The sequence below is a fragment of the Pieris napi genome, chromosome 14, assembly GCF_905475465.1.
Source record: "Pieris napi chromosome 14, ilPieNapi1.2, whole genome shotgun sequence".
In the NCBI taxonomy this organism is placed as follows: domain Eukaryota; kingdom Metazoa; phylum Arthropoda; class Insecta; order Lepidoptera; family Pieridae; genus Pieris; species Pieris napi.
The window spans coordinates 11,883,302-11,896,656 of NC_062247.1; the positions used below are offsets into that span (position 1 = coordinate 11,883,302).

Here is a 13,355-nt window from a genome sequence, read left to right on the forward strand (position 1 = left end):
TAAATTTAAAAAATATATTATTTGTATTTATTTTCGACACTTAATATTTTAATGACAATTAAATTCCTTGCTTTTTCCAATCAAGTCTCGGAAATCTAAAGTTTTAGATTTGTATAAATATGAACAAGACTTAAAAATTTGTTTGCCAAAGAAGTTTCACTTCATTGTGTACTTTGTACGCACGCACTTTTTTTTAGTTGAGACCAATAGTTGAGATATTAACGCGTTCAAACAGTTAAATTATTTATCTTTATTATATAAGTACACAATCTTATCCTAAATACTAAATCATTCTAAAAAATCTTGGCCGGTTAGGGAGTGGACACTGGACAGGTATGGCGCCTACGGAAGAGTTGCTGCATCTGGCACAGAACAAGACACGCTTCACGAGACTGACAGCCAACCTCCATTAACGGAGAGTCACCAAAAGATAAAGAAATCAGTATATTTTAATTCTTTTAACGAAAATACTCTTTCGACTCCTTTTATTAAATTGTGTCTTTGTCGATTATATAATATTTAATATTTTTATATGTAATATTTTTTCATGAAACTTCACAAACGTCGTGTGATAAAATTTAAAATTAGCCTAAAAAATGGTATATTTTTACTTTACCGCATCGATCGACTGTCTTAACGTGTGTCAAACTCAAACTTATATGGTTGCTGAACGACAAACGATTGTAGTTCCAGTGTACACTTTATTATTAGTTATTATGTACTTAATATACCTATTGTAATATAGTATCTCGTTTTAGTTGAAAACTTAACGATCATAAAAATTATACGATCATCGCTATCATTCAATAACTGACTAAAATCAAACTTGCAAAGAATAACAGAGTATCTTTTAAAATCTAATAATAAGTTATAGCAAAAACCGCGATAATTTTTCCAATGACCGCGTCCTCCGGGGCCAATAATCTCGGAAGGTTCGCTCCCGAGATTATAGTTATTTTGGGCGTACTCTATTGATTTATTGCGATGTAGGTATTATATTGTGCTTTTGTCAATCATCACCATCGATGCGTAGAGCTTAGGAAATCGTTCTGCAAGGAGGTGAATTCTATGTAGATTTTAAATATTAAAACTAAAATAATGCGTTTCTATTTCTAACGGATAAAAAAAGGGAAGGAAAAATCCTTGCCCTTTTTTATCCTTCTCCGCTTTGTTTTATCTTTTCCTCTCATATAATTAATAAAGACACAAATATATACACAGCGGAGCAGGATTTTACAGTGCCCAGTTGGCACAAGGTATTTCGCTAGTGTCGTGTAGATGGAAAAGTCACGAAGGATCGATCGGTGAAAATAATAATTAAGTTAAAAAAAATACTTGAAATTCGATTATCATTTATTTTTTAGTCTTATTATTTTATAAGTAATAATAATTGTGGGTGATCGATTATTGAGTATCACCTAGTGATTAATCTGTGGTAAATTGTCATCTATCACAATACCAACAGCAATAGTATAGTGCTTTTCATGAAAGAAGTCCCGCGGTGATTTTTGGAACTAAATTTGACAGGTCGGCAATGTTGTCATTCGTCGATGTTATCAAGTTCGTTTGTTGTGGTAGATTTTTGTGAATTTTTAACTAGCTTAGTGCATTTTAAAGATTGATTACAATGCCAAAACTTGTAAAAAGTTCGGCTCGAGAAATGATATTAAAGGTGAAAGAGTTCTGTGAAGCGGAACATAAGAATCAAGGTGTTTTAATACCACTAAACAATGTTCGGAAGTGAGTTGCCGCCATAACAGATACTTTTTAGAGTTGCCATTTAATAATTTTTTGCTGTATTGATGGGACTTTTATGATATAAATTTGTTTTTGCGACAAAATTGAATAAATACATAACGTGATGAAACTAGGTAACTGAAATTAAAACATATATTACATAAGCATTATAAACTTAAAGTTACTATTATTTTTAATTGTTCATAATTTAATTGCAGGTGTGTCAGAAAACTGTAACAAGAATTACAAACGAAGGTATAACAGCGGCGACAATTATTATGCAATAAAACTCTGAATAAAAAATTGTATTGCTTTTCTTTACCCTATTTTCTCATCTTTTCCCTGTAAGTAGATGGAACACCGCTAATATAACTAAATAAAAATATGCTTTTTACATAACAGAAATATTGTTTCATCGAAGTATGAAGAAAATAATATTATTTGATAAATTACATCTGCTAAATGTAAATAAAATAGGTAAATTTTTTACTCATAAATGGCAACATTACGTCACGCGATTGCAGCGCCGCGTCTGGGGGACTTCTTTCATGAAAAGGACTATAAATTGACAATTTATTAACATTAACACATGCGTCAATTTGACTCAGCTCTATTGACAAGACATAAAATCTAAATCTCAATTCTCAATACAAAAATATGAGCTATTAATACCGACCGTATACCGTAATAAATTTACACCTTTTTGATTGTATTTATTTCATAATTCACGGTTTACAGTAATTATTAATCCTCAATTATACAAAGCCCTAGTCGAAATAAAATATAGTGCTCTTGAGGACAAACATGTCTCATCAGACTGGAATTCAAGGTACAGTTATATCCAACACCCACTGATTATTATGTACAAAATTTTTAGAATAGTTTGTAGTCGTAAAAATATAATTTTGTCCAAGAGGACAAATTGGTAAATCTTTTAATAAAACATTTTACTGAAATAGATCCTACCAGACTTGTTGTATTTATGTCTTTAATTATATTTATGATTTAAATAGGTATTGTTTAGTTCAAAATTTTCAACATTTGAATTGCTTACTTGCATTTCTTTCTTTAGAATTGATGTTTATCCAGAAACACATTATATTCTACATATTTTTTCAAAAAATGGTTATGTATATTATAAAAAATCATTTTTCCTATTTCAGCAAATGCGCAACTGCAAAAATATTTTAGCAAATGTAGAGAGGGAAAAATAAGACTCTTGAAAGTTAGCATTGAGGATGGTAAGAGTAAACATATTTTATTATTTAATAAAATATGACACAAGGAAGGATGGAAAAATCAGTCTTATAGATATTATTATAGCTGTTATCTAATACTAAGTGTATTTATGCACATCAAATATGGACTGAAATAAAATACAGTCTTCTTGTATAACTGACCTTATCCAAACTCTTATACTTATTGTATTTAACGGTTTAATACTATACCTTATCTATTTTATAACTCATAACATTGAAAGTGAATTATCCAGTTATAGTGCTATAAGTTTGTATCATATTATGGGACATAACATCTATTTAAAATTTTCAGAACAACTTACATTGTCAACACACCAACCAGTAAAAGGGACTTGGGAGCAGGATTTCGATAAATATGTACCACCTCTCATCGTTGAAGATCTACCCTGTTACATACTTTATAGGTAAACCAATTTTATATCTAGGTATAAGGTGCATTGTCAAATACTAATCTAAGATTTAAAAAAATATTAAACCTGAATATTGCTGTAAAAAGTATCTCAAAAAAAGGTTTAAAGGATATTTCAAGCCAGTCTAAGGAATAAAACTTCCTTATTAAAGTATATAAATTTTGTGTTTTGTCTCAAAACACACATCATAAGGAATGATGGTGTTAAAATAATATATGTATGTTTTAAGGACAATTTTAAAAACTATTGTGTGACAATAGCAGTGCTGTCTTTGTGGCTTGAATGTGTGCCTCTCAACCCTGAATGCATTCAAACCTCAGCTATAAGAAAATCATATTAGTACATACAAATACGCTTTTCTTTGTTATGCACAATTAACATTCATATGGTGAAGAAAATGATTGAGTGGAATTTGTCATGCCTTAGACATGAAACTAGATGGCATATTTCAGGCACAAATTGCTGATCACACAAAATTGTGTAATTATTTGTAAATAACTGAAATAAATGCTTTTATTATTTTTTATATTTACATGAGTATCTCTTATTTAAAATAATACACATTTAGTGGAAACTGCATATAAAATTATAAGCATTTATAAACTCTGTAATACTACATAATACTATGTAATACATACATATAAAGTTTTGGGAGAAAACACAACAATTTAAATTTTTAATTTAAACACAACCAAAAAAATGCAATTTCAGGTTTGACTCAACAAATTCTCTAGGATATGAATGGTTACTACTCAGTTGGTCACCGGACAGTGCTCTAGTCAGACATAAAATGTTATATGCCTCTACAAAGGCCACATTGAAGCAGGAATTCGGGTCTTCACACATTAAAGATGAAATGCATGCTACAGTAAAGGTAAATGCTTTTATAAGTTTATGCTAATATCTTAATACAGTAGAACCTCGATAAGATAAAGTCCAAGGGAAACACAAAATATTTTATGTTATAGAGGTTTTAAGTTATCAAGGTTCTATGTCAGGTAAAGGCTAATATAGAGGTATGTACATGTTTCTATGTACCCTTCCTCCCATTTTTACTTGAATGCATCAGAAGGATGGAAAATTAAATATGTAATCATATTTATTCACATTACTTACATTACATAAAAATAAAACAACAACTAAAGGTTTAGTCTACTTAAAAAAATCTGTGATTTTCTTTTGTTTTAAAAAATTCACTGTTTCTAAATCGATTTGATTTTCAATGACAAATAGAGAGGAGAATACATTAACACATTAACTTATGATGCAAGTAAGTCGTTGTCACAAAGCTAACCGCCGCAAAGCTTTGAAGAATTTAGATAAAGCAAACAATAGGTAATGTATTGTTTACGTTAACAATACATTAGTAAACACGTGCAAGCAATAAATACTGAAACCATTTGTTTTGACACTCTTATAAAATGACTCATTCACAAACAATTTTATGTTATAGAGGTTGTGGAAACATTTCTTTTAGTTACTGAGGGCCTATACAGAGATTATTTATTTACGTTATAGAGGTTGCGTATTTTAAGTTATAGAGGTTTTGGGCTCTGATGGGAAGGGAACATAGTATTTTTTGAAGTAACAGAGGTTTTTATGTTACCGAGGTTTACGTTATCGAGGTTCTACTTAATAAATTTAACATAAATATAATGTACCATAATCACTAAGAGTAAAATTGAAAGATTATTTTCTCAAAATCATATTTAATACAATTCAATGGCGTAAAGTTTAAAATTCAAGAAATGTATAACTTAGATTACAACCACAGCTTTCCAATATTAGATAGGCAGTAAGAAGCTTTATTTAAAAACTAATGATATAAAAAAAAATCCTTTTGGATATGTAATAGGAGGAGGAGGTATCGAAAAGGGATTCTCATAAAAATTGAGATAATATTATATTAGTAAAATTAATTTTACCTTTTTTTATGAGATATTTCTCAAAGACTTATTTATTATATTTTATTATGCCCATGTCATCTCATTGGTGAGAATGTAGCGATACTAAGTCAACTGAAGGCACTACAATATCTATTTTTAACAGAAAAATAATCTTTTATTCTTAATTTCAGGATGAAGTATGCCTCAAAGGTTACAAAGCACACGTGAGTGGTGTGAATGCTCCTGCACCTCTCACAGACAGAGAAGAGGCTTTGAAAGAATTGAATGAGAGTGGACAAGGCCCTAACTATGGCACCGATGCAAGGTATTTATTTTATTTTATATATTCCTTGCTAAATATATGAAGTAAAAAGAATAGTGTTTTTGTTAAAACGGCATATGATAGTGATTTAGTTTTTCTGAATAAGGCATTTTTTAACAGAATATTTTTTAAATAATATATTATGCACATGACCATATACAAGTATTTTAGTAGGAATAATATAATACAAATGTAATTGTTTAAATTTTTATTTTGGCCTCATAACTTACAAATATGATTTAAGACAACATAAACTAAAATCATTAAGGTATTATGTGAAACTTGAAACAAAAAATTAGATTTTCCCAACTTAAACAATGACTAAAGTTACATGTACTGTCAGTTCTTAAATACCTTTATTATAATTAAGCATGTCGGACGCGGAGGATTATAATAAAATAAACAAAGAAAATAAACTTCTCACTACTGTTTTTAATTGCCAACTACTTCTCATAAGATACTTATATCGCCACCCGTTGCCTTATAGCTTTTGTAACCTGCTTTTTTTTATTTTTGTTATGTGTATGTTTTTGATTAAGGTAATAAAGTAAAAATAATTAAAAAATATATTTTGCCTAGCTCCATGGCATTGATTCTCTTAACTTAAATAACACAAATAAATCAGAATACAGTCCACTAACTACAACAGTTGAATTCCAAAAAAATACTGAAAGTAGCAAAAAAATAGCAAGAATACAGAATACATTTTATAAAAAAAAGAGAGCAAAATACACAAATTTTCGGGATTTGAACCTAAACTATCTAGCCCATATTTTAAAGTGACGTTCACACCTAGTTCACACCATCATTTTAAGTGATGAAATTTCAGACAGTCAACAATGGGTGGTATTGCTTTCCCGATAACAGAGTCAGCCAAGCAGGGCATAATTGATCTCCAACGAGGTTCCTACAATTACTTACAATTTAAGATAGGTAAGTTTTATATTTCATAACTATATAATATGTAAAATATGTTTTATATTTTATTGTAGATAAAATAAATAAATGTCGCTCCAACTTTTTAAGGTCTGGGCCTCAGATTTCTGTATCTGTTACATGATCATTTGTCAATATAATAGGCAAGTAGGTGATCAGCCTCCTGTGCCTGACATTTTTGGATCTATGGCAAGCCAGTTTCCTCACAATGTTTTCCTTAACCGTTTGAAAACCGTTAAACCTACGATCTCAGGGATGAGAGTTGCACGGTGAAGCCACTAGGCCAACACTTATTTTATTGTAAATAATATAAATTATTAGATAGATTGTTTTAAAGATGTATTTAAAAATGTTTGCCATTTTTATTTTGATGATGCAAATATATCACTTATATTTTGAGGTTAATGCATAATATATCTCTGGGCATGTTTGATTCCCGGCTAAATAATTTTTGGTAGCTTAAAATATTTTTTCTTGAAATAATAGATATAAATAAACTTTTAAATTCCAGATTTAGAAGATGAAAAAATTTGTTTAGCGAAAGCGGCAAATATTAGTTTGGCAGAGCTCCCTTCACAAGTGCCGAGTGAAGAGGCAAGATATCATCTATACGTATTCAAACATACACACGAAGGAGATCCACTTGATAGCATAGGTTAGTTTATTTATTGGTATTTAAAAATTGGACTAATTTTTGAAGTTATACTTCTTTAGGCGCGTTATGAAAAATTGATGAGAGTGAAATTTTACGATGCGCGCGCACCGTGACACAAATTAACAGAATGAAGTTGCCCATGGAAGATGCTACGGCATTGGACATAATTTAAAAAAACATTCTAATAATAATAGAATTTATGTCACACTTAATTTAAGAGAATAATAATAAATATTTATTTATTAAATTTTTCAAATGTAAACTGAACTTTATTGACTATAATGACTCCTTTTCCAGTCTTTGATTATTTAATTGAAATTAATTATTTGCATGCAATCAAAAACTATTTTTAATAATGCCAAAGAAGTATAACTTCTTACGCGCGTACATAAGTACACGCACCCTTTTTTTTATTGGTTAAAAATAAAGTATTGTAACAATAATAATGACTTCAGTTATATGTCAAGATTATTAAGTTGGTAAAATGCATACCCAGAAATGTGTAAATATGTATGTCAAAAACTACTTAACAATTTGCATGAAAAAAAAATCAGTTCATTTCGATATGACAATGACTATAATCTTCAAAAATTGGGTGACGTAATACTTGAACTTATTATGTTTAAGGCAACGAGGTGTCAATAAATAAATATGTATAAAAACATGACTTTAAAAAGCATTATGGAGTAAAATAACTTGTAAATAATCATTATTTTCAACAACAAAAACAATTTCTTCAGATGTCTTATTTTTCCAGTATTCATCTACTCTATGCCAGGCTATACTTGCAGTATAAAGGAGAGAATGATGTATTCCAGTTGTAAAGGAAACTTTCTTGATCTTATTGAATCTATGGGAGTACTGGTTTCTAAGCGGGTGAGGATTTTATATTGTTAATACTCTATGCCCCATGTGTGTCAATAAATAGTTTATAGCATAAAATTAATTAGTTCCCAAGATTAGGACTTTCTTTGTTTATGGTTGGCAATTTGTGAACTGGCAGTAAATGTATTAATAGTAATTTACACCTTAATTTTTTTTAAAGTAAGTAGTTTTGTCTAAGTAACTAAATGTCTTATGTAGTTTTGCACACCCTATCTAAAAAAAAATCTTATAGTGGTTGCCTGGAAGAGATAGCTATAAAGCGATAAGGCCGCCAGTTGCCCGCTTTTTTATTATAATTGTAATTGTACTGCACACTTGCAACGAATTGATAATAAATAAATAAATATTATTTAATCATTTAAATTTCAGGTGGGTATCGATGAAGGAAAGGAACTAACTGAGGAATTTCTATATGACGAAATACATCCGAAAGTAAATTTGCACAGACCAGCCTTCGCTAAGCCAAAGGGGCCGCCCAATAGGGGAGCCAAACGAATCACAAAAGCTCAATCAACGCAATAACTCAAAAGAAAATAAGTATTTATATGCGCGATCTATGATTTTACGTCGATATACAGTGTCCCATAAATCAATGTCTAGCTGTATCGATAGGGCAGGTGGTTAATCCTCAGAAAATTAATTAAAAAAAATTTTCATGTATTTTTAAAATTATTGCCATTAAAAATAAATTATGTTCCTTTTACTTTACTATTCGTGTTGAAAAACAATTTAAATGCTCTTCCTAAAAATAAAAAGATGTCATATGTCATCATGGCGTAATGCCACTTAAAGAAAAATAATAAACAAATTTTTCTTTATATTTAAATTTTTTGGAGTTGGCCACACCTTTGTATATCACCAACTTCGGCATGACCTTAATTTATGGGACACACTATAAAAAAAATATAGGGGTGGGATAATTTTTGTATGTGACAACATTTATCATCATGTCTCACATAGTAAAAAAAATAACAATTCCTAGAAGAGTATTAAATATTTTTACCGCTCCGTGAGCGTATGCGAAGCTTACAGTCGATTGCTTTTTATTTAAATATATATGAGACATTGCCAATTTATACTATCCTATCGAGTATGTACTCACATAGCTAATACACTCAAGTAATGATACAATTTTTTTTTTCAAGTAGCAACACCAGTCACACTTGTTTCTGTATTTAAAAAAAAAGAATTATTATTTTTAAACCACCCAACACTTGAGTTCACTCTTATTGACAATGTTTAAGACTTGAAAAATATAAGGAAAGGCTGTATATGCATTATACTCAAGTAACATAATGCTCTATCTAATATAGAATTTGTGTTGACAGATTATTGTACTTCTAGAAGTATTGTATTTTTAAAACTCCTATAATTATAATACATATGTAAATCACTTTAAAATCATATTTTTGTATTTTAAATTAAAATTGTAGTCTTCCCTTTGTATACTAAGTTTAAATCGATGAAAGTCGGCACAAAATTAAGATCAATTTGTTCTTGGAAATTTCTGTGTAATAAATGTAAGCAATAAGTACAGTATTACTTGTAAGAATTTATTTATGTGTAATTAAGATTTTGTGCAATACAATATATGATTGATCTTTTCATATAAGATTATTAAGCTAATTTTATAATTTGTAGCTTTTTATTTATATTCTTGCCAGTTATAAGGACCAGACAAATATAATTTTGCATTTGTATTATATAAAGTAACTTGTACATTTTTGTCAAATATTCAAAAGTTTTCTTTCAGTTCTCGGCCCTTATCAATCGTATAGTATTTATATTTTATGCTGTCTTTATGAATAAATGCTTTTGTATCATCTTTCTTTTCTACCATAACTCCTTAATATTAGTGATGATAAACACTAAGATTGTGATTGATCTACAAGCACATTTTTTTAAGTTTGAAGATAGGAAGAAAGATTACAACCAATATAGGGGAAATATGAAATTATATTAACAAAAATCATGAGTGGTAATGGTATGTATATAAATAGATTATGGTAAATGCTCAGTTCTTTCAAATGTAAGGTAACAATGATCATGGACAAAAAAGAATGCCAGTATTTCAGAATGTTTAAAAGTGCATTTAACATCTGAATTTTGATATTTAAGGAGAATTGTTGGTTATGGGTATGTAGCTATGACAGGTATGTCAAGGCATAAGGCAAAGCAGTATTTTTTTAAAGATTAAATGAAAGAAAAATATAAATGTTAGTAATAATCTTTATTTACATTTAATCTACATATTTAAAAAATATTATAGTTCATCAACTTTCGTCTTTCCTTTAGACTCAACCAACTGATCATGATGTTTTGTTAAGTTATCATGTTTTTCTTTTGCATGTTTTTCCACGCCTTGATTGTATTGTTCTTCCCTAAAAAATAAATTAATCAATTGTTATCTGTTGGTATAAGGTTTTTTTAAAAAGGACACATGTAATATTGTATGTAGTATATATAAATTACTAAAATTACCTCATCTCCTTTAATGTGTAGAGTGATCTTCGAATATCAGCCATTGATACACCACTGATTTTCAAAATGCCTATTATAACTATACCAGCAATAAGACTTAGGGCAGCACCTTAAAAACCAGTTGAGCAGATTTTATTACAATCAGAGAAAATAAAAATTATAAACACTTGAGTCTTACACACTACAAATCTACATTAAATTTTAGTTATAAAGTATAAATTGTACAACATGCTCTATGATATATGTATACCCTAAGCATACTTGAAAAAACTAAATTGTGGAAAAAATGTTCCATTCACCCAGCCACCACTATAAAATTATGAAAAAATGTTCCAGTCACCCAGCCACCACTATAAAATTATGCTGTTATAATGTAGATCACCAATTAATTTTAAATTTACCTAATCCAGCACCAACTAAGGTTGCAGCAAGACCAAGATTGGCTTTATAAAGTGACCCCGTCACTGCACCAGCAACCACATACTCTAAAACGGAGTTTTTATCTCTATATATAGATATTGTAGTTGCAATTAAACTGAAAAAAATATATTTAAATGTATCATCATATTTACTATTGACAGTAGCAAAAGGTTTAAATTAACAAGTGAATTATACTAACGTATACATTCCAGTAAAGATAAAAAGCCTCCAACCCCAACGGACCGCACCTTTCGCAAATGCTATAGTCACATAGTCTTGCAACTTTCTCTAAAAGTCCATAAGAAAACTATATGGTTGTGTAATTGTTTACAATTTATAATACATACAACATCACTACCTAGTACCTAGTTACCTTTGCTTCAAAAGTAGATTTAAATATGGTTGCTTGATTGTTTTCCAAAAAGGAGATATATGCATCTTTTGATTTTAAGAAACCTCCGTAGCATACACCAACAAAGGCTCCAAATAATGAAGCTTGTATGACATTATGCAATTCTATAGAAATAACATCATCCTCACTGAAAAGAGAAGTTATTTATAGCTAAGCTATTGCCATAAAGTACATGTACTTAATACATAGCTGTATATTACTTACTTTACAGTAAACATTTGTCTAACTCTCTCCCACCCTGTAATGGGTCCATCTTTTGGGTTAGTTTTAAGATTATCAATGTCATTCTTATTAGGAGTATTGAAAAACGGAATTATAGCTGCTGGAGTTAATCGCAATGTTGTTCCAAATAATATTTTTTTATTAAGAATTCGAAACATTTCGATATTTTAATTTCGAGACATTTATTTTAATAATAGATTTAGATTTAAATATTATACAATAATACCGTTTTATTTTAACCAAACCAAGTGTTAATTATTATCGCATCTATTTTCTGGAATATTTTTCTTAATATTTAATAAACCTAATTTAATATTTGAGTGTTTTTGAGTTTTCAAAATTCATATTTCAAATAATACCATAGAGTACAAATTAATTATTACTATGTATTTAGTTTTTATCTGTAGACCGAAAGTGACACACTTCACATGCTTCCATCATAGGAGGTCTATAATCTCTATAGCCATATTACTACCGAAAAGTAGATAGAAAAATTATATATACATGGACACTACCGCTTTTGCGTAATTGTATTGTCAAAAACGCTTCATTTGCAACTAAGAGACATGTTCCGACTCTACCGAAAAGTCGGCAGCGTTGTCTTTGGATCATTTCCTTTTTACGATGAACATAATATGTACAAAGAGTTTGCGTGAGAAGAAAAATACTATAAAATCTAATGAAAGGGTATATTATGTATTTAATAAAACGGTAGCCATTAGAAATGGCGATAGCGCTACCGAATTATAGCAAACAGCATTTTTTGAGATCACGCAAAAAATATAGCGGAAAACGCTGCTTTTTCTACACTGTCGAAACATTAACTGGACGTTGACTACCAAAAAGCGTGAGACGTATTGTATTCTTATAGGATAGAATCTTTCCGATATTTCCATATGATCGCTTGTGAAGAGGAGAGAGGTCTTACTTTTGGAGAGTCTTTAGGTATAATCGAAATCGGTCCTGAATAATAGCCGGTCTAAATATTCACTACCAATATGTTTCAAGCCACAAAGTAAACTACATTACAAGAAAAATAAGATCGCACTTTTACAAATGCGGGCCTATGTAACCGCCGCTTAAAAGAACCCATATTATACTGTCTAGGGAGGATGGAAAAGGGCAAAGAGTTCCATGTTTTTATAAGAAACGACGAACCATACCGTGCAGTGCGGCATCTGGCAATGTCAACAACGAAGGCGTAAAACTCCAGCATGTTGCTAGATGACAGTTGTTTGAAAGGGAATGACAGAATCAGATTGTGTAGTTCCATGGACCTTTCTCCGGAGTGCATATAGACTGAAAGGCAGGCAACTGAACAGCGATGGTCAAGAGTCAAAATTCTATAATTCGCTTAGCCGATCTCTCAAATGTGGTGATTACTGGTTTAAATTTTCGATTGCTTGTTGTTGTGCATCAATGACAGCTGACAACTCGGTTTTATGATAATACCGCCATCTGTGTTTTGTTCAAGCAACTAACCTTACTTTACATCGAAGTTAGTTACGTGGTGCATGTATATACAACTAGATGGCGCCGCACTTCCGTAGCTTTTATATTTGCATTACAATTAATAATTAATTCCCTTTTTAACAATCGATTAGATTGTTTTTTTAGCATGAAAAATCGATGAATAAATAATCGATTTTTCTTCAAAAAATTATCAGTCAAAAGCAGTATTTTTGTTCTTTTTTTATTGTATGTAACCTTGTGCTGATGAATAAATTTAT

At 29.9% G+C, this 13,355-nt stretch overlaps 2 protein-coding genes across 2 annotated transcripts; one reads left to right on the top strand and one right to left on the bottom strand.

Moving 5' to 3' along the window:
* Positions 1 to 2,426: 2,426 nt before the first annotated feature.
* Positions 2,427 to 9,216, top strand: LOC125056086 (twinfilin). Its single transcript, XM_047659022.1, has 9 exons — positions 2,427 to 2,566; positions 2,901 to 2,978; positions 3,289 to 3,400; positions 4,118 to 4,280; positions 5,484 to 5,617; positions 6,444 to 6,547; positions 7,062 to 7,205; positions 7,963 to 8,081; positions 8,460 to 9,216. The coding sequence occupies exons 1-9, from the start codon at positions 2,542 to 2,544 to the stop codon at positions 8,610 to 8,612; spliced, it is 1,032 nt and encodes a 343-aa protein (XP_047514978.1). The 5' UTR covers positions 2,427 to 2,541; the 3' UTR covers positions 8,613 to 9,216.
* Positions 9,217 to 10,301: 1,085 nt separating this feature from the next.
* On the bottom strand, positions 10,302 to 11,981 carry LOC125056220 (RPII140-upstream gene protein). The gene is made up of 6 exons (XM_047659248.1): positions 11,608 to 11,981; positions 11,365 to 11,530; positions 11,191 to 11,279; positions 10,973 to 11,106; positions 10,572 to 10,680; positions 10,302 to 10,471 (listed from the first exon to the last, which is right to left on the bottom strand). The coding sequence occupies exons 1-6, from the start codon at positions 11,781 to 11,783 to the stop codon at positions 10,354 to 10,356; spliced, it is 792 nt and encodes a 263-aa protein (XP_047515204.1). The 5' UTR covers positions 11,784 to 11,981; the 3' UTR covers positions 10,302 to 10,353.
* Positions 11,982 to 13,355: the final 1,374 nt, after the last annotated feature.

What these genes read in the sequence shown, in the direction of transcription:
- LOC125056086 (XM_047659022.1), top strand. Translation starts at nt 2,542, where the DNA reads ATGTCTCATCAGACTGGAATTCAAG. An exon ending in AACTATGGCACCGATGCAAG is followed by an intron (nt 5,618 to 6,443) that starts GTATTTATTTTA and finishes ATGAAATTTCAG; the next exon opens with ACAGTCAACAATGGGTGGTA. An exon ending in TTACTTACAATTTAAGATAG is followed by an intron (nt 6,548 to 7,061) that starts GTAAGTTTTATA and finishes TTTAAATTCCAG; the next exon opens with ATTTAGAAGATGAAAAAATT.
- LOC125056220 (XM_047659248.1), bottom strand. Translation starts at nt 11,783, where the DNA reads ATGTTTCGAATTCTTAATAAAAAAATATTATTTGGAACAACATTGCGA. An exon ending in AATCTACTTTTGAAGCAAAG is followed by an intron (nt 11,280 to 11,364) that starts GTAACTAGGTAC and finishes ATGGACTTTTAG; the next exon opens with AGAAAGTTGCAAGACTATGT. An exon ending in TACACATTAAAGGAGATGAG is followed by an intron (nt 10,472 to 10,571) that starts GTAATTTTAGTA and finishes TTTATTTTTTAG; the next exon opens with GGAAGAACAATACAATCAAG.